This window comes from Gopherus flavomarginatus, chromosome 3 (assembly GCF_025201925.1).
Source record: "Gopherus flavomarginatus isolate rGopFla2 chromosome 3, rGopFla2.mat.asm, whole genome shotgun sequence".
In the NCBI taxonomy this organism is placed as follows: Eukaryota; Metazoa; Chordata; order Testudines; family Testudinidae; genus Gopherus; species Gopherus flavomarginatus.
Genome location: NC_066619.1, coordinates 133,223,894 through 133,245,377, shown reverse-complemented (window position 1 = coordinate 133,245,377; position 21,484 = coordinate 133,223,894). Strand labels below are relative to the sequence as shown.

Below are 21,484 nucleotides of genomic sequence, written 5' to 3'. Positions count from 1 at the left end.
AGGAAATTTCAACCAATGTCTTCAAATGCTTTGTAATTTAGCTCATCTGACAGAGGCATCATTTGGAACGTTAAGTATTACACTGTATGGTGATCTGACAGAAGGTATCTTTTACTTTACCCAGATTTTTGAAAGGTGAACACGGCTACAAACATTTCTAGTATAAAATTTAACCAGCAATGGCAAGGACTCTGGACAAAAATCCAAATCTGAATCATTGCATAATTCCACACTTGCTATAAACTCCCTTTAAATATTCGGTTTTGGATTCTTCGTGAAGGCTATTGAGAGTCTTAGTGTACTGTACCATATACACAGGATTATGAACTGTAGTTAAAATAAACTAGTTCCTAAAACGTAGATAATTTGGCATGACCATCCATTTTCTGTCCTCTGCTGTCTGTGCCCAGTCATGGTGGGAGAGCTTGCATGCTCTAACAATCCCCAGAGTCTGTGATGGCAGGGGCTTTTTGCTCCCAGATTGGTCTGTGGGGAGAGGCCAGACAAAACAGACACCCTGGTCCTCCAGCCTGGGGGTCAGGCACAGGTCTAACAATCCTGGCCTGTAAAAAACCAAAATATGTTACAGAAAAAGTGATGGAGAAATAACCATTACTGTGTGTGATAGCCTTCAGGAGTCAATTATCCATATGACTGCCAGTGGTGAAAGCCAAAAGAAGCCACTGGCATGAAGACTGAAGTGCTCAACACCAAGACAAAAAACAAGTTTGTTTTTTGGAATGTACGGACAATGTACAAAATGGAAACTAGCTCAGGTCACAGCAAAGATGAGATGCTACAGCTTACATATCCTAGGTGTCAGTGAGAGCAGATGGACGGGATCAGGAAGATTAACAACAGCCTCAGGAGAAACTTTGCTCTTTTCTGGATGGGATGATGGACAACACTATGAGGGTGTTGCCATCCTTTCGAAGAAGGGAGCGACGCATTCCCTGCTTGAATGGAAATCCATCAGCAGCAGACTTGAGAGCCAGACTGAAAGGGAAACATAATAATATCACCCTGATTCAGTGTTATGCTCCGACAAATGACAGTGATGAAGTAAAGACAAATTCTACCTTATACTACGGGCAGAGTTAGAGAGAGTGCCATGTCACAACTTAACTATCATCAAGGGAGACCTGAATGCCCAGGTCGTTAAGGACAGCACAAATAATGACAGAGCAATGGGAAGAAATGGGTATGGCACCATGAATGAAAACGGAGAAAGGCTTGTTGATTTCTGTAATACGAATGATCTAGTCATCGGCGGAACCCTATTTCAACACAGTGACATTCACAAGCTGACATGGTGTTCTCCAAATGACAGAGATAAGAACCAGATTGACCATATCATGATCCGTGGCAAACGGCGACGCTCACTGACAGGTGTGAAAGTGAGAAGGGGTGCAGACGCTGGCAGTGACCACCACCTCCTACCAGCCTCCATCAAGCTAAAACTGAGAAGTGTGGGTCCACCAAACAAGGGACATAGAAATTATGATATTGACAAGCTAAAGTCTCTTGAAATACAGAAAGCCTTTGTTCTGCAGTTAAAGAACAGGTTTCAGGCACTTGCAGACCTGGATGAAGAGGAGGGGAATGCGGATGAGGAGATCAACACGAAGTGGTACAAAGTAACAGCAATTTATAAACAGAGCCGTGAAGCCTGTCTAGGCTACAGGCAGAAGAGATGGAAGGAGTGGATTACACACTGCACATGGAATGCCACAGAAACCAGACAAGACCTGAAGAAAAAAGTTTTAGACACAAAATCCCAGAAGCTAAAGGACAAATACCCCAAGCAGTATAGCAAGGCACACTGGGAGGTCAAACACCTTGTGAGAGCAGACAAACAACATTATAGTGATAATCTTGCAACATAAGAGGATGCAGCTGCTTGTGGTGAACAAGGAACCATCTACAAAATGATGCAGCTTATCAGTGGTAAATGGCAGACACCAGCAAACACTCTAATCAGGAACAAACAAGGACACCTACTAACAAACAATAAATGTGCTGGACAGAGCATTTCAAATAATTGCTGAACAGGGAGCCACAAAAGAGGAAGAAGACGATCTTGATATCAACAATCAATCAATCCTTCCTTGGTTTTCACACCTCAACTGCTAGAAGAGGGCCTCATCCTCCCTGACTGAACTAACCTCGTTATCTCTAGCCTGCTTCTTGCTTGCATATATATACCTGCCCCTGGATATTTCCACTACATGCATCCGATGAAGTGGGTATTCACCCATGAAAGCTCATGCTCCAACATGTCTGTTAGTCTATAAGGTGCCACAGGACTCTTTGCTGCTTTGATATCAACAGATATCCCAACTAAGGAAGAGATCATTCAAGCCATCAAATCCTTAAAAAATGGGAAAACTCCTGGCAAGGATAACTTGAATGCAGAATTGTTCAAGGCAAATCCTAAATTAGCAGTATCTATCTTGGCCCCTCTATTTACATCAGTCTAGGAAAGGGAAAAAGTGCCAGATGAGTGGACCAATGGGATTATAGTGAGGATACCAAAGAAAGGAACTCTTAATGATTGTAATAAAATGGCATGGTATCACACTTTTATCTGTGCCAAGCAAAGTAGATTATAGTCTACGAGTGTAAGATCATAGTCTAGCATACATCAGAGGCAGCTGACAGCGTTCTCAGAAAAGAGCAAGCTGGTTTCCAGAAAGGGCGTGGATTCACAGACCAGATCTTCACTCTATGAAACATAACAGACCGGTGCTTAAAATGGCATACATAAATTTCACAGACTTTGAGAAGGCTTTTGATAGCATTCACAGGACCAGCCTATGGCGCATTCTGCGGGCATATGGAATTCCTTTCCGTATAATTAACGTAATCAAAAGCTTCTATTTCAACTTTACATGCAATGTTGATCACAATGAGCTCAGTTTTGGAATCAAAACAGGAGTATGTCACAGGTGTGTCATGTCTGCAATCCTCCTCAACATTGCCATCGACTGGGTTATGCGGCATACAACACAAGACATGCCAAGAGCATTAAATGGACACTCTTCTCATCCCTTGAAGACCTGGACTTTTTCAGACGATGATGTTCTCCTAGCACACACCCAAAACCATATAGAAGAAAAAACAACTCGACTCAAAGCATTCAACCAGCAAACTGGACTGAAAATCAACCACAATAAGACATATATTATGAACTTTAATATTGCCTACCCATCACCAGTACAGATAGAGGATTATGTTTTCACCAATGTAGAAATATTCACGTACTTGGGCAGCACCATCAGACAGGATGGTGGAACAAGCCAGGACATCCAGAAAAAAATCAGTAAAGACAGGAACACCTTCAGGAGCTTAAATACAGTCTGGAAATCATCAAAACACAACACCAAAACCAAACTCAAGATTTATCAGAGCTGCATACTTTCAACACTACTTTATAGTGCAGAATGCTGCGGAATGAGAAAGTATGACATGTCCAAACTGTCTTCATTCCACACAACTTGCCTTAAAAAAATCCTCTGCATCTTTTGGCCCAGAACAATTTCAAACCAAGATCTATTGACACAGTGCAGCCAAGAAGATCTGAGCACCACCATTTCCAGGAGGCCTTGGAGACAGATTGGTCATATGCTTTGGATGGAAACTGATTTCATCACCAGAGTAGCAATAAGATGAATACCTGAAGGCAAGTGAAAATGAGGCCGCCCAAAAACAACATGGCAAAGAGCTGTGGAAGCTGAGCTGAAAAACCTGAGCCACAGCTGGGGAACCATTGAAAGACTTGACAGAAACAGATAGGAGTGGAAGAGCTTCGTCACTGCCCTAAACGCCAGAGGTGTAATTGGAACATGACGAAGATGATGATCCATCATTTTAACAATGCCACCACTCAGATCTGCATTTTTTCTGCTCTTAAATAGCAAGTGACCAATCTGAACCTTTTCTTTTAAGGTTCAAAAAGTCCTCTGGAGAAGTCAAGAGCAAGGCCTCCCAATGACCTATTAATCTGATTAATCTTTATGGTAGAGAGTAGAATTTGGTGGTAAGGAACTTTCAGTTCTTCAGCTTTGTTCTCCCAATTAGGTACCACCATAATCAATAAAAAAAGTTATGTCTCTGAGCACACTGTAAAAATAATTGTTGGCTGGCTCATGTAAACGAGTATGTGGCCTCAGTCCAATTCTGATCAGCGAGAAGTTTACATCATGAAATTAACTGTCACAATTGGCTCTAACTGTGACCAGTGCTGGTTGTCTTATCAAAAGGGTCAGCGATTGAACAGACATGGAAAACGACTTCCCTCTGAGCCCTGAAGCACCATTTATATTAAGTGTCAAACAGAGCTGAATGAATAATTTAAAACGTCCCAACTGAACAGGTTTTGAAACCAGTATATTATAGATGGGGGCACAGGAGCTTTGGAGAAGCTTGCACTGCACTCCTATTAGCATGTCCAAGTGTATTCTATGGATAAGCAGAAGACTTCAGTGTTCAAATCCATCAATCTGCCCCCTTTCACAAACACTAAATTCACTTTTAAAAAAAGAAAATTAAAGATTTCCAGTTTCTGTGTTAGAGTTTTGGTTCAATTCTAATCAGGTTAAATTACATGCTGTCTGTCTAACTTGTCCCTGCTGTTTTAATAAGATAAGTTATTCTTCACTTCCTGTATCTAAACTATTTTGTTATACTGATACCACCACTACAAGGCTAAGTTCCACTCTAGAAACAGGTGCATTTCAGAAGTGATGCCTATATGTACAGCACACAGGGCATGATCCTGATAGCTGAGCACTCAGAAATCCCCTTTACTTTAATGGTCATGTTCAGGGCAGTAAGATTAAGGCTGCTTCCATTTAAAACAACAAAATTCCCAATGACCAAACTGGATGCAGAAGTGGACCCATAATTTGCAATTCTGTAAGAGTTCATTGATACTTACAGGGGATGCTGCATAAATAAGTAACATTGTACATACCCATTGTATGCCATCTTGTCCTGACTGGCTTCCTTTAACTTTTGAAAAAACAGCTCCATTCTAGCAAGAAGAAGGACAAAAGATATTTTGAAAGCTAAGATATCCCAAATGGTGGTTTTGTCTAGATTTATAAAAGGAAATTTTACATATTTTTTTCACTAACACTTTACATTTCAAGGATTGCAGTTTTAAGTTACCTATATATGTTACATGGAGTAGAAAGCATGGCCAGCAGTATTCACTTAATATATTTAGAAGGACCATGCAAGGATTGCTGGATCTAGCCTTATGTTTCCAAGTCAATAGGCCAATTAGTAAAAGAAAAAAGGACAGGGTGGGTAAGAATAGATTAAGAAAAAAATCAAAACAATTTTTTAAAATGTAAATTAAATATAGGTTTACTTAAAAATAAACCCATTTAAAATTACATTTTGAATTGACAACCTTGTTTAGGCCTAAACTTCTTATAATATATTAAAATCATTTAAATTAAATACAAAAAATAATATTAAGCAGTACATGTTTTGCTGCCAAAGTATTAAAGAAAGTCAAATTACTGAACTCATGGAAGTCACTGGCAAAGAACTTGAAATCAGAGTATGCTGAAGTGCTAAACCAGCTTTTGACAGCAGTAGTCTCTTCTGCAGTTGCAGCGAGAATACTTCCTTCATTTCAGTTTGTTCAGCAAGTTCAGTGCATTCAAAGTTAAAAAATTAATTGGGAGTCAGAAAAGGAAAATAAGCTTTCTTGCTTTTCAGTCTATGATTAAAAACAATGTAAGATGATATCGACTACTTCTAAATGAAGACATGGTAACCAGAAACAATAAGTTCAATTCACTAACCACAGATAATACTTGGTTTAATAAATCAGTTAGTTATAAAGGCAAAATATGTTTTGATAATTATTTTCTTATGCATCCAGGCTATTTAAGGTAGTTTTATTTAATTTAAAATGCTGGTTTTCTGCATTTTAAATTTAATTTGAATCTCCATCCAATTAGGGCTTGCCGCAAAATGCAAGTAAAAAATTTATCTAGCGAATAAGAAATGCATCATTTACTATTTTCTAACATAAAAAATATAAAAATTAAGTAACTTCTTTTAAGTTAAGCAATATACTTGCTTAAATAAATGTGCATAAATACAATGTACCCACCTGGTTAGCAAAAAGAAGCACCACATTTAGTTAAAAGGCTACATTTAGTTGCAATCAATGTTTGAATGGTTACTAACCAAAGAAAATCAAGCTTTCTTAAGGAAAATAACTAAAATGTACAAATGCAAAACATGTTTAAAATTGATTTTTAAATCAAGGTTTCCTATCTGTTGATTTAAATCACGATTAAAGTCAGTGATTTAAATCAAACCCCTCTGAAAGAGGAAGATGAAATAATGCCAGTAGCCTCAGAATACTGGGGAAAAGTCATACATGAGGTTCAGTGGTGCAGCCTGTCAACGATATAACCGTCGGTGGATAAATTTGAGAAGGAAAATATTTGTGTCATAAGAAAATATTTGTGTTAAAGTCTCAGATTCCTAGCTACCTAGTGGACAATGATTTCTAATTCACAACCTTGCTGTGGACAGCATATGAGGAAGCCAGACTGTAATGTCATGTAACGCTAAGACGACTTCAGACTGAATAAGGGTTTCCCCCACCAAAAGAGCTAAGCCAGGAAATTAGATACCAACAGACTCTCCTTCTAAATGAGAAAGTGAAGATATACTGTTGTCTTCCGTTCTTGTACTGTGTGTACTGAAATCCAGAGATAAACCATGTAATCCTCATGAGGGAAGATTTCACTTCTAGCAGCATTTTAGCTAATTATTGCCTTTATTTTCCCATTATGGAAAGATTACATCTAGCCACATGTGCCTCTCGGTTCTCAGTCAGAATTGTAACTACAGGAATTTACATTTAGTATCTAGAAAGCTTTACAACAGAACCTCAGAGACAAGTTAAAGGTGACCAATTCTGCAGAAACAGTAGCTTCTTTTAATTTTAACACATCTGTTGAAGATGCAGCAAACAACAAATTGCATTTTATTTTTTTGCTTCCCTAAACAGCCTTGCAGAAATTCCATTTGTCTCAAGTTTCAATACAGAATCATACATCAGTCTGGGTTAAGTCAAGGTGCATGCACTTGGGAAGTTTTGATGTACCAGACTGAGTTTAAATGCGCAGCAAAACCTGGAATCGTGGAAATTTAGTCTAGTGTCTGATTTCATAGGTAAAGTCTTTGTCTAGCTGGCAGAGTGGCTCAGGATTGAGAATAAATTCTAATCTCATCTGTTCTATGCTACCTGCTCACCGTGTCCTGTTGGGTAATGTACTTAATTTTTGCATGTCAATTTTATGGTAATAGTTGTCAATCCCACGGGGATTTTTGAGTAATAATTAATTAATATTTGTAATGCACTTGAGCATAAGTACTATTTTAATTTTTTTTTTTTTTTTGCCAAATTCAAGTCTTTAAAGTGATTTTTTTTTTACCTTTGGAGATAAGTAGTACTTATAATAGTACAACTGGAACAGGAGAAACACTGAACTTGTCAAAGTAAGAAGAGCCAAAACCACGTTCTTATTAATTCTCTGCATTAGTCTTCAGGGCTCACTTGACTATCACTTGAAAGCAGCTCAGTCGTTTTCATCTTTTCAGAGTGCGTATTACTTCTTTGCTTTTCTGTGAGCAAAGGAAGGTCACTTAGTTTCAGTAAAAAAAAAACCAACATACAAAATCTACTTTTTAATAATAAGGTATAACAGTTCTGAAAAGTTAAATGAAACTATAGTAAATTGTGTGAACATAAAGTACTTACAAAAGAAAACAAGAGGAATGCAAATTATAAGTAAATCCACATGAAATGGGTGCTAATCAGTGAGACTACTGGATTTCTAGTCTTATCTTTGAAAAAACATATTTTAAACAAATAAAACCCCTTCAAACTACAGCCAATCTAGATGCAATCCTAACTATATAAGCAAGACATCTAGGAAAGCTACTGGAGTGAGAATACCATCAAAGTGCAACTATCATGTTTAATAAGGAACAATCAATCACCTACTGAAGAGGAAGAAATGCCAACTAAATAAGAGAGACTACCTAAAAAGACTCATTGGCTGGGGAGAGGAACAATTTTAGTATTGAGACCATTTTGTTATTTAAAATATTTAACTATAATGAGAGAAAGGGGAAAAACAGATCCACAACAATCAGAGCAAGAAACCAGGATTGACTGATAGGAAAGAGAACGTGTTTTATTTTTCCTTTCACTTGACCAGAAATTGGGACATCTAATGAGAATGCAGTGAAACTTCATTATGTGAGAGAAAATCCTGCATTTGAGGAGATATCAGATACTAGAACAGTCATTTACACTGTGATTACATCTCATGTATTGTGTTGCTCAGAGTGATAACATTTGGTTCATTTCCTTTCTTCAATCCTGCTCTTCCTTAGCTAAATAGCTTCCGGTTTCCTGTTCATATAAGACAGGGGTTCTCAAACTGGGGTCATGAGTTGTCAGCCTCCACCCCAAACCCCACTTGCCTCCAGCATTTACAATGGTGTTAAATATATAAAAGAGTGTTTTTAATTTATAAGAAGGGGTGGCACTCAGAGGCTTGCTACGTGAATGGGGTCACTAGTACAAAAGTTTGAGAACCACTGATATAAAATGAGCTTCAAATAGTACTGATGATGCTAGTCAACCAAACATAAATCAGAGCCTTAAGCATAGTGAGTTTGAACACCAACATTTAAATATAGCAGTAGTAGTAGAACACAACTATCATTCAGGGGATCAAAGTTTGAGACTCCAGCTCAATCGGTCACTTCTCATCTGCCATAATTTGGGAAATCTGCTGCATGGGAAACACCTACAGTTCTTCTCTAATAAGGCTTTCAGCTACTTTATAAACTGGATTCTATTCTGGCACTAACACCAGCACACAATCAAACAGTATGTGTCTAAAATATGAAAGCAGTGTCCGATTTCAAAAATAAAGGATTTGTCTGGTTGGCAGAGTGGTCTGAGCTCAGGATAGAGAGTCAAATTCTAATCTCATCTATGCTAGCTACTCACTAGGTTTCAGGTAATTCAAGCATGCCAGTTTTATTGTAACAGTTGTAAATAATCCCCCCGCCAAATGTATTCTGACAGGCTTTTTTTTTTTTTTTAAATCTCATTCTTCTGAAGCATCATGGCAGATCAGACACTGGACAAGGAGGGTTAGGACTCTGAGTAGCATAGAGCATTCTCTCAGGTGGTTGGCTGGCTGGATTTTGCTCACATAGTCAGGGTCTAACTGAGCCTCATAGGAGGGGTCAGGAAAGAATTTTCCCCCAGATCAGATTAGCAGTGACTGGGGGTGAGGGGATGTCATCTTCCTTTGTGGAGTGTGGGTGCGGCTGACTTGCCAAGATAATCTGGCCATATTTCACTTAATCCCTGCCATTATAAGAGCCTCAGACATTGGTGCACTCTCCTAGTCTCTGTCTGGGGCATGTAACAGGCTAGTCTCCTGCGGACTGTAATATTTGGGTCTCATTTTGGTCATCAGTTGCTGTGCAGGTACAAGGTGGTGGCCTGTGATCTAGAGGTGGTCAGACTAGATTTGTGGTTTTCAACCTTTACCTGCAGACCCCTAAAAAATTTCACATGCAGCTGTAGACCCCTTTGGAAATCTTAGCCCTCGTCCAGACTAACCCGCGGCATCGGCGGGTTAAAATCGATTGCTCGGGGATCGATATATCGCGTCTAGTCTGGACGCGGTGTATCGATCCCCGAGCGCGCTTACATCGATTCCGGAACTCCATCAATCCGAACGGAGTTCCGGAATCGACGCGGAGAGCCGCGGACATCGATGCCGCCCCGTCCAGACTGGTGAGTACCTCGATTTTAGAAATTCGACTTCAGCTACGTTATTCTCGTAGCTGAAGTTGCGTATCTAAAATCGATTTTAATTCCTAGTCTGGACGTGGCCTTAGACACAGTCTGCAGCCCCTCAGGAGTCCATGGATCACAGGTTGAAAAGCGCTGGACTAGATGATCTCATGGCCCCTTCTTGCCTTAAATTCTATGTTCTGAGGAGTTCTACATTCTGCAGAATAGTTACTCTTTGAAAAGCACTTGAAGCATATTTAGGGTTGCCAACCCTCTTGTTTTGAGCAGGAGTCTCCCGGAATTGGTCTTGATCTCTCAGAGGCTACTGAAGCTAATCCGGGAGATTTTAGTCCGCAGCGCAGCGGGGCTAAGGCGGGCACCCTGCCTGCCCTGGTTCCATGCCACTCCTGGGAGCGGCCGGCATGTCCAGCGGCTCCTAGCAGGAGATGCAGCCAGGGCACTGCCCCAAGTGCCAACCATTGGCTGGGAACGGGGAACCGCGGCCAACGGGAGCTGCGGTGGCAGGGCTTACAGGGACAGGGCTGCCAGGCCGCCCGCACCTCCCTCGCCGCGCCGCACCGCCACCCGCGGGCCCCACCAAGGGACCTGGGCCGGATCCGCCCCGAGCACCGCCACCTCCCCGGCCCCTTACTAGGAGCCCAGCCGGGACCCCTCCCCCTGCCCACAGGCACGCACGGGCCCCGGGCGGGGGCGGGGGGAGCCCCCGCGGGCCGCCATTCCGTTACCTGGGCTGCCGCCGCGCGCCGCAGCGTCGGCCAGGGGGCGCGCTTTGCAGCAGCCGTAAAGCGCGTGCCTGGAGAAGGAGGCCTGCGGCGGGTAGAGCGGTGGGACAGTCTGCGCATGCGTCAGGAAGGGCGCGAGGTCGGCCGCCTGGCGAGTCGTGGCAGCGCTGCACGCGGCCGGGGTCACGCTGCTGCCTCCACCGATTGAGCCAGCACGAGCCTGAGGCAGGAGCTGGGAGTTCCTGGTGGGCAGGAGGCCCGGGGTAAGCTCGCCTCCAAAGCCAGGCGAGCTGGAACTTCCCTGCAAAGCTGCGGAGCGTGTTCGCCGAGCAGGCGGGCACAGGGGTGGCCTGTTTGTGAATTCTGGTGGTGCCTAGACCCTGCCCCTGCCCCTGCCCAAACTCCACCCCCCCACACCTGCTCAAGGCTCTGGGAGGGAGTTTGGGTGAGATGCAGGCCCTAGGCTGGGGTGGGGATGGGGGTGCAGGCTCTGAGAGGCAGTTTGGGGATGGGTGAGGGCTGTGGCTGCAGATAAGGGGTTTGGAGTGGGAGGGACTCAGGGCAAGAGTAGGGGTGTAGGGAGTGAAGGCTCTGCCTGGGGCTGGCAATGGGGGGTTTGGGGTGTGAGAGGGGCTCAGGGCAAGAGTAAGGGTGTGGGGGGTGAGGGCTCTTGCTGGGACTGGGGATAAGGCGTTTGGGGTGCTGGAGGGGCTCAGGTTGAAGGTGGGGGGGGTGAAGGCTCTGATGGGGGGGCTCTGGGGTGGGTCAGGGCTGGGGATGACTTTAGGGTGCAGGCAGGCTGCTCCAGGACAGGGGCCAGACAGGACTCCCCCAGCCGTTTCCCTGCTGGCAGTAGCAACGTCTGGGGGAGGAGCCTCCCCTTACTGCCCCTGTGCTCCTAGGGCCACCCTCAGGTCCAGGAATCTCCCTTGCCTCCCCTGTAGTGGGTGCAGTGTGCACCTCCTCCCCTGCTGCTGCCCATGACTGTAGCGTCACTGGGGGTGAGGGATAGGGCTGCCCCCTTGCCCAGCATGGGGCCAGGGGGCTGTACTGCTGGAGAGTCTGCCTGAAAAGGGAAGGGTTTGAGGGGGAAGGGCAGGCTTAGAGTCAGTCTGCCTGGGCAGTGGAGAAAGGGGGCACTGCTGCTGCAGGAAAGCAGCATGGAGGATACAAAGAGAAATGCTCTGCTCACAGGCCCAGGAAAGGTGAGCAGGGGGACAGGGACAGCAAGTCAGGGCCATGGGACACTTTTGGGGGCAGGAGGCTGCCCTGGCCCCAAATTTTGGTGGAGCAGGGCCTCTGGCTCTGAATATTGCTGGTGCCCAAGCACCCCATGGTTATGGAACTTGCTGCCTATGGATGGGAATACAGATTTTGTATCCATTGCAGGCAGAAGTGCAAGTAGGGTGGTACATGGGCAAGAGATTTTTTAAGCAGGTACAGGGTACTGGAAAGATTTGGGGAGGTTAGCCCCCCCAAGGACGAGTGGAGCTGCACTCTGATTTAGGACCAGCATTCATTCTTTGAGTTTAAATAGCTCAATACATATGCTAAGAAACTTTAAGACTGCATATGCTAACACAGTGTGCTGTTAAGTTGCTTATGAGTCCTAGGAGGGCCCAGGGGGCCATGGGATAGAAGGTGCTTAAACATCTGATGCAGCTGGAATGAGTTTTTTTACCTATAAAAGCCTATGCTTAAATGTGGTAGTCTTGTTTTGGTGTTTAAACACTGTTTTTGATTCCTGCTCCAGCCTCTGGCCTACAAGCATATACCGATGGAATCATTTGAACCCAGGGACTGAGGTAATCTGGAGCCTTCCTCTTTCCTTGAACCTTTGCAGATGGACTTATGAATTGGATACAGTAGAAAGACTGTTCAAGCTCATTGATTGTCTATTGCAAGGGAGAAGTCAGTAAAGCTCAGATGCCTGCTGACTTGCTCACAGAGGCAGCAGTCTTTGATACCTGTGCTATAAGCAACAGCACCCTTGCTTGAGTGGTTTTGTTCGTTCTTCTCCAAAAGGTCAAAGCCTGTTCCCATTGAACTCAATAGCATAACTTCTTTTGATTTGAACAGGCTTTGGCCCCAAGAGATCAGAGAATGTGATTTTGATCAATTCCTTCTGTCCAGAGGCAGTTCTCATACATGTTCTGCCAGGCTGATTTTGATTGCCCCTGCTGTATGTCATGCTGAGGAAAGTAATGAAACAATTTAGGCTGTAGTTCTATCAAGATACACATGGCACACAGAAAACAGGCATAAAACTATCAAAGCCAGATGGTACAGCATCTTTGCTTTCCTTGAGCCTGGTGGAGAGCAACAGTTAGGCCTTGTCTATACTGCCACTTTGCAGTGCTGAAACTTGCAAGGCTCAGGGGTGTGGTTTTTTTCCCCATACCCCTCAGAGAGTTTCAGTGCTGTAAAGGGGTAGTATAAACAGTACATCAGTGCTGGTAGTGACTCCCTTTGCAGGGCATGTGTGTTTTGTTTTGTTTTTAAAAACAGCACTGGGAGAGCACTCTACCAGCACTGGTGCCACAATTACACAGCCATGTTGCACTGCTTTAACATTGGTAGTGAACACATAGAACCCTTAGATAAAAGGTAAGCTGGCAGAAGCTTAGTGTAGACATAAGGGAGGCACTATGTGTGTTAAGGGGAAGTGGGGCGATTGTCCTTCCTATCCTTTCATTTAAGAAGTTTTCAATTTGGAGTGCTGCTGGATCCTTAAGGATACCTGGAAGTACAGATGGCACCAAGGGCCCAAAGCATCATTTTACAACTGCATCTGTTAAACAGGCAGGACTTCACTTTTTTGGCCACCTAGGAGAAAGCTCTTTAATGCTAGGACTGTTATTTACACAGACATGACCTTGGGACAAAGGTTAGGGCTACAGTCCTATAAATAAAAAAATAGTTGGGCGAGGAGAAATACAAGCGACATAGATGAAGTGGACTAGCTGACTTTAGTTCATGTCTCCTCTCCCCCCCAAAAAAACCTATTTAACAGCTATTTATAGGATGGGTGAAGTAGACAGCTACAAATGGGAAGGGGAACTGGATAAGCCTTTCTGTGACAGGAGGAAAACTTGCAGTGTGCATTTGCCAAGATGCAGATACAAATTGACATCTTATTTCCCCACATGGTTCTGACAGCTCAAAAACAGCAGGAAACCACTTATATTCCATGCAGCACTGGATCCTAAGAGACAGATCCATTAGTACTTCAGCTTATTGCTGGTATGACCTGCCTCCCTCTGGGTGCAGCTCTCAAACTCTGGATTCAGCAGCTTTTATGCTGTACTGCTGAAAAACATTAATAAAGTCAGTCTGACATTCAGTGAAGAGTGCAGTTTTGCCTGACATTTAAGTAGATTCTTACAGCTATTTCAAGGCTCCATTTTGACAGTGTTGAATGTGGCTCTTTGAATTAAAAATATGAATAAACTTTTGCATTCAAACTAGTGGTTACAGCGAAACATCAGGAAAATATATTGAAGAAATAGTAATTAAGACCGGATAAGGGGAGAGATTAGAGAAAAGGTGAAGTAGAATGCTGGAATTCAGAAAGGAGGTAACTATAGAATGGTCACTCATTCCGTTCAGTAGACCATGTATTTTATTAATTACTATATGTTTGTTTTTGATCTAATTTAATACTTGCAGTATAATACACACACCAATATCTTAATGGTCAAGTAGGAACATCTGTCAACCTAAAGTTAGTTTATATTTCAGCCAAAATAAGATGCTGCCTTCCTCTGGCATGAAAATCAAAAGGAGAAGCTGTAACAAGGGTATTATGCAGCTAATGTTTCAAAATTAATTTATTAATACAAAATGTTTGTAAGACATATACAGTTTGAGTTAAAGACACAGCAAATAAAATACTCTGTGGGCTCTAAGGCACCCCTGTAGTCTTGCTATGACAGGTCTGTTATCTTAGGATACTTTATACAAAGAATGAGGAATGAAGCACTGATTACAGAATACCTGAGGTATTGTCAAAGTGATGTACATGGAAATCAATGTGCAATCTGTAGAGTAAAAATCAATGTGACAATTCAGGATCACCAAGTACACTCAACACATTATGCCACAGCAGGAGAAGTGATTATAGCTCCACTTATGAAAGGCACATGCAGCAAGAGGTGTTAAACAATGAGGGGAAATGAAAATCTTTGCCTAATAGTCAGAGATTATGCGTAAATCCCACTTCAGTGCCTGGGAAAACAAAATCCAGATTTCCCCTTCCAACAGTCAATAAAATGTTTAGAAAAATCTGAGTTTAGATGGAAGATCACACTTGAACTAGTCTACCAAGATGATTAAAATCCAATAAGTTACTATGCTCAGAAGATAGGGGTTTGTGGGGAGAGCTGGATATTTTCCCTATAGCAACCAGTTAGTTTCCTCATCTTGTGTGTGTGAGGTGTGAAGGAGCAATAATTTAGAAAAGATGTAGGAAACTGATGTGTATGCTTCTGCAACCTTGTTACACAGGGTACATACTTATTTTTCCTACTTACAAGCTTTTTGAAAGACCATAGAAGTCTAAACTGAAAATTCAGTCACTGCCCTTTATACCCTCTACCTGAAGACAGACTTAGATATGAATGCATGTATGTTATCAACTATCCAATACCCCTTAACTTTAGTAGATTCACATACTTCCACTACCTTTTTATGCAAATGTATTTTTACAGTTTACCACTACATTAAAAACCCATATTATGCCCTGTTAACAAATAGAAGTAATGTAATTTACAAAAAGAAATAGTAAACCCTTAACCAAAAGGTTCTGTAAATATACAGAAATGCATTTAAGATAAATCACATTTTTACAAGAGAACTCAAATTTAGCTACAACTCCCCTCCTCCCCCCAAAATACTTGAATTTTACAATAGGCAAGGCCATTAGATTCCTTACATACTTGGAAACACTGTGCTAGATACAAAGAATCTAGCACAACTCTAACAGGAGCTGTGTCAGCACCACCATTCAAGAGGGTTGCAAATTTGCCCAATCAAATCAAGTGGTCGAGTAGCCTCCAATAAAATCCACTTGCCAGAAAAAAAACAAACAAACAGTCTCAGGGTATTCATACATTCTTCCTATATCAACTCATTCTGAAGCTGCAGCTAGTACTTTACCTTTGCTTACACTGTACCTAAAAATAGCACCCAAAGATCCTATGCAATACCATTAAATATACCTTTACTTTGCACAAATTTAAAAAGCAGATCTGCAAGATGTTAGCACAAATAAATTATATTCTAAGAAAAAAATCTGAAGTGCTTAAGGCAATTCCTTATCTCTGTATTCTATTTACAAAAAAAGAGACTTAGCAGCAAAAATCCAACACTTGTGCATTAACTACTGTAGAGTAACTTCAAACTTTAAGGGCAAAATAACCCATACATTATTTAGAACAGCTATATCTTGGATTTCAAAACAAACCTTGTGCAGCATAAGTCAATACTAAATACTTCAGCTTGTTTCAAACTAAGATACCATAATAGTTTGAGAAGAAAAAAAAATCAAGAATTCAATTGTTTACATCGTGTGCATAATCAAGTGTGCCTTGCAGGTTTCCTTACAATTTGCTAAAATATGTTCAAGTAAAATTATGTATCTGCATTCAATTTTTGGGTTTGACTCGGTGGTAACTGTTTTTTTCCCCCTTACGTGTTACCTTGTAGCAGACACTCACTTTTATACAAAGTAAAGGAGAACTTAGCAGGGACTGTAGCTAACTATCCCACACTGAAAAGTTAGAGATGGACAGATAGGAGCAGAAACTAACCTTTATTACCATCAACTTAAGAGTCTCAAAATAAAAACAAAGCTTACACCTCCCTTCTAAATCACAATTTATGCCCCATCCTGCATGCCTCACTCCCTCAATTCACTGGACATTTATGAATGCTCATGTTGCTGCATTAAGGACCCGATTCTCCAAAAATGAAGGTAATTAGGATGATGGCTTTACTAAGACAACCTGGACTGTCCCAGAGTATGACAATAAGCTGATTCAGATGTTATTGAGCTCATTTAGCACAAAACCATTCGCCAATCATTTGAAGTTTTTTTTCAGTTTTGTACATTCAAATTGAACAAGAAGTGCAGCAAAGGAGAGAACATACTGGAAGCTGTTTTCTTCCTCTCTCCCAACAAAAAAAGATTTGTATAACCATATTATAAAAAGCCATGAGAAAATGTTAAATTCATATATGGAGCTGAATACCAAAAAAGGTAATTAGCTTTTCTTCAGTTTCTTAAAAAGGAGTAGCAAATGCTGTGCAACACTACTGGAGATCATGGGCCAAATTCAACTATGTATAAAATAGATTAAAATGCATCTGATTTTGCCTGTGATCTCCAAAGTTGTCGCATGAGATTTCTTCACTCTATTTTCCTTCAAGAGGAAGGCCTGAAGTGCTCCTAAACTTAGATGAAGGTCTCTGTTTGCAGGGCCTGAATGTGTGGAGTGCAAATCATCCCCTCCCCATATCTCGGTTCAACTCCCAAAAAGGGAGGCATTTCACTACAGCCACCAGCATTATGCTCGTAGAAGTCTTAGTGTGACTGTGCACCATAAGACCTTTAATTATAAAATTAAAATTGGTCACACTATTGTCCATCATCTGCAAGTCATTTGGTGGGATCCTTGACTAGATTAGGAAGGGAAACACTGATTAAGAGATTTAACGCTAGTACAAAACAGACTTTTATACTAAAATGTTTTCTTAGCTCTTTCCATTAACATGAATAATTTTGCTACTGTATGCAAAGGTTTGCTGCTAAAGATATTCTCTAGTCACTAGATATTCTCTCCAAGATCTCCAATTAGCAACTGGTTGCCTCAATAGGGAGAAGTACACAGAAGCAGACATCCATATGAAATTGCTGTGGGAGGGGTCTGCTGAAGAGTGATTCTATTGTTTGTTAAAAACACTGAGTGCAGCATATGTCTCTCCCAAAGCAGCATAAGAACCATGAACAGATTTTACAAAAAAAACCAACAATTTAGATTAGCAGTCTTTACAGAGGAGTACAAATCATTAAAATGATAAGAGGAGGGAGGCTGGTGCAGTGGTCTAATAACAGTTTAATGCTCTGTCCTGTTTCAGGGGAGAACTCTGACGCTGGAAAAAGAAGTCACATTCAGTCCCATGAAAGGGGTGAGAGGAAGCTCAGAATTGTTTAGCGATTCTCTCTAATCAGCACAACCAGAATTATTTCATTCTGGAGATCGCAGGCAGTAAGGAAAGAGTTGCTTGGGGAGCCTTTCAGATGGGAGGCTGCATTTAAAAAGGTAAGAGCTTGAGGGGGTTCAGAACTAAAAAAAAATCTAGAGCTTTCAAAGATGGTCCTACCCATTGAAGTTATGCTCGTATTTTTAAGCTCCTAGTAGCTTTCCAGTTTTGTAGTCTCATTCTATTTAGACAATGTTTTGCTAGTGAGTAGTTCTTACTACTCACCATCTACTTATGTTAGAAGTGATACAGGTGGGGTTGAGCAGTAAGTGATATGCTGCTCAGTCTAACTTTAGATATGCATGTCTTGCTTTTTGAAAGGAGCAAGAGTGCATATATAGTAGATTAAGTACGATGAACTGATGTGCTACAGTATGTGCATGGTTACTATGTAATTCAGTGAAATTAGTGGTACTATTTCTTCATTAAAATGAATGTAATGTCATAAGTGCAACACAGAATGAGTGTTGGGCTGTCTACTCAGCTTTATTTAGCTGCATTCTTGAAGTCTTAAAACACCTCACCACCACCACCACCAGCATCTTTGCATGTTTACACACTTCAAACTCATTCGAAAGTTTTAAATTATATAAATCTGGTAGAAACAGGACAAAAACTCTTATTTAAACTGCATATTAAAAACAAGACACTTAAATATAGAAAGCATGGAAGCACTTTAAAGCCTACCCGTACTCCAAGCCGGATGCTTAAAAAAGTTATCAAATATAGCTGAAAGCTTATTAAGGGTAATATTGGGGAAAGTGTGCTATTATGCATATCTCCCCAATAATCTAAGCAGAGGGCTCACACAGTAAAGATCAGGAATGCTCTGAAAACACTGGTGTAAAATTGATGTGAAGTCCTCATTTTCACTAAAGTGATGCAGGATTACTGAGCTCGTGTTCTAACTGAATAGCCTATAAAAGGATACTCAGCACTGTGCCCATCTAGACAACAACTAAAGACCACCACAAAATGATAGACTATTTATTCAACTAATACCAGAGGGTAGCCAACCTGTGTCAAAATCATATTAGCTACTCTAGGAGAACATCTCAAGTCTCAAACTTGTATCATGCCATATCTGAAATTTGAGGGACCGGTTTCTTCAGAGGGTCACATATTTAAAGCTTCCATTTAGGACCTCAAAATGGACTCCTTTTCAGGTGAGGGAAACGAGTGAAAAAAGTGAGTAGCAGTAAGTGCTTTTCAAACTAAGATCATACCTGCCATGTGCAGTTATACTGAAATGATCAAGTATCTAATACAATCAAATTCAGTCTAATATAAAAGCGCATAGCTACAGCTCCTGACTTCCCCATCCAAAACATCAGAAAAAGTCAGACTCACTTTCTGTCTGGCTCTCTGGATTCACAGTAAATTTCTGCTAATGCTTCAGACCAGAATCTTTGCACTATTGGTGCCCAGACTTAAAGCAGCAGTGGGTAGCAAAGCCAGTTAATCCATTGCTCACAAGCTCCTGTGAATAGCAGCTGCACAGAAAAACCCACTCAGAAACAGGAGTATAGTATCTAAATAGACACATTATTGGGTAACATTGGTTAGGCTGCTAGCTGAACCACTTAATCCATTTTCACTCTTCTGGAGCATTTTCACAGCACTCGGCACCTGCAATCCGGTACTCAATGCAAGTCCACCACACCAGACCTAGAAGATAAACCATTACACAAAGCTACAATAAGTCAATGTTTCAAAGCCAGTAAAATCCATTTTTCCCCCCATCCACATTTTCAAATGCAAATTAAAGATGAACTTTACATTCTAAAACTACAGTTGGCCCTTTCAGGAGACACCCACTTCCTATGGGGAATTCTACTCAAAATAACCTGCAAGTGTCTATGAGAGGCACTGCCTAGTACACAGTGATGTCATGATGAAGATTGTCAGAGGGGACAGTGGAGTTAAAGCAAAGAAATCAGAAATGAGTTTCTTCAGGGAACTAAGGAAAAATGACCCAGTAATTGGGATAAAATACATGGTTTTACCAAAGGTAGATTGTACCAGACCAGTATCAGAGAGGTAGCCGTGTTAGTCTGGATCTGTAAAAGCAGCAAAGAATCCTGTGGCACCTTATAGACTAACAGACATTTTGGAGCATGAGCTTTTGTGGGTGAATACCTACTTCCTCAGATGCATCTGACGAAGTGGGTATTCACCCACGAAAGCTCATGCTCCAAAACATCTGTTAGTCTATAAGGTGCCACAGGGATTCTTTGCTGCCTGTACCAGATCAGATCTCTACGATACTGATTTTTCAGACAAAACTAAATTCAGTAGATACCTTATTGAAATCCAGGTAGAGTATTTGACACAGTTTCATATGGGAGAAGATGGAGATTGATACGAGAATTCAAAGGTAGGTATGTTACAGGTGAAAGGATCATGACTATAGGGGATACAGAAAGGTGACCTGTCAGACTGGGAGAAGGTTACTAGCAATGTTCTTCAGGGATCTGTTTTGGGACCAATCTTATTTACCATTTTCCATTAATGACCTTCACACAAAGTGGGTGTGCGCTAATAAAAAGGTTGCCCATGTGATCTTAATTCTGCCCCTTAGTGCATCCACCCTGTATACTGAATAATGCAGAGGTCCTGAAAGGAAAAACCATGAGAATACACCTCTACCCTGATATAACACTAATTCAGATATAACATGGTAAAGCAGCGGGGAGCCCTGGGCCCTTTAAAGTGTTGCGTGAACCCTGTTGCTTTACCACGTTATATCCGAATTCGTGTAGAGCCCTAGGGCCTTTAAATCCCCACGTGAGCCCAGCTGCCGGCAACTAACTCCCCCTCCCAGACCCCCACAAAATCCCACACCACATTCTGAGCAGGGTTTGAATCTTCAATATTGCATCACAAATAGCAACTTTGTCCTGTAGCTCAAGAGATAGGAATCCCAGAGGAGAGGTTGACTAAAGTCCAGGTGCTTGGTGAGGGAAGCCCAGACAAGTCCAGCTGTGTCCTTTTATATGATGCAAGTTCGAACTGCTACCCTACCTGGTTTCCCCCAGCCTGTCTCCTCTCCCACTACTGCTCAGGGATGCTCAGCCAATCCCTCTCCCACTACTGCTACTCTGACAGCTCCTAGAAAAGTGTACTCTGCTGCTACCCAAACTAGATACATAGCATGCTTGGTTATTTTAGCAGGCAAGAAGGGAAATGGTGATTTTTAAGCTTTTGTTGAGATATAAACTTAACACAGACTTCCCCTGCTGCACAATGAAGAGCTACCACAAACAAAAGAGGAGAGCTTCTCAAAGAAAATGCTCACAAGAATCCCATATGCCAAGTGTTAGGCAACCAAAACAGAGGTCAAAATATCAGTGCTAAAATAGAAGTAAAGTTAATTGAGTACTGACCATGAAACCTGGTAGTAATGGTTGGGTAAATTTTGTTTTGAAGGTGTATAACAACTGCTTTGAACTCGCATTATAAAATGAGAGCTGACCTGAAAGAGAAAAGCAGGTTTTAAAAATTGCTAACATCAAGTTTCATACACGTAAGATATAAATCCAAAATTGGTCTGAACAATGAAGGACTAGAGCCCCAAAGTGACAGGTAACACTCAGGCGGTCAGCATACTGCA

General features: G+C 41.6%; 3 protein-coding genes across 8 annotated transcripts in view; 1 reads left to right on the top strand and 2 right to left on the bottom strand.

Annotated features, from left to right (window-relative positions):
• The window catches only part of FKTN (fukutin), a 44,611-nt gene extending 33,907 nt beyond the window's left edge, over positions 1-10,704 (bottom strand). For all 3 annotated transcript variants that reach the window (XR_007773663.1, XM_050948280.1, XM_050948282.1), the window contains exons 1-3: positions 10,612-10,704; positions 7,473-7,662; positions 4,976-5,035 (exon numbers count right to left, since the gene is read on the bottom strand). Coding sequence is in view for 2 of the 3 variants with exons in the window: in XM_050948280.1 (XP_050804237.1) it covers positions 4,976-5,035; positions 7,473-7,577 (165 nt within the window). In the remaining variant the exon portion in view is untranslated. The remainder of the gene's footprint in view (positions 1-4,975; positions 5,036-7,472; positions 7,663-10,611) is intronic.
• LOC127048474 (uncharacterized) overlaps positions 1-21,484 on the top strand; it is a 490,241-nt gene that overhangs the window by 151,952 nt on the left and 316,805 nt on the right. The gene's annotated exons all lie outside the window — the stretch shown is intronic.
• FSD1L (fibronectin type III and SPRY domain containing 1 like) overlaps positions 17,544-21,484 on the bottom strand; it is a 58,308-nt gene continuing 54,367 nt past the window's right edge. For all 4 annotated transcript variants that reach the window (XM_050948273.1, XM_050948271.1, XM_050948272.1 and 1 more), the window contains 2 exons: positions 21,258-21,346; positions 17,544-19,539 (listed from right to left, as the gene is read on the bottom strand). In XM_050948273.1, the coding sequence (XP_050804230.1) occupies positions 19,417-19,539; positions 21,258-21,346 (212 nt within the window). In that variant the 3' untranslated portion in view covers positions 17,544-19,416. The remainder of the gene's footprint in view (positions 19,540-21,257; positions 21,347-21,484) is intronic.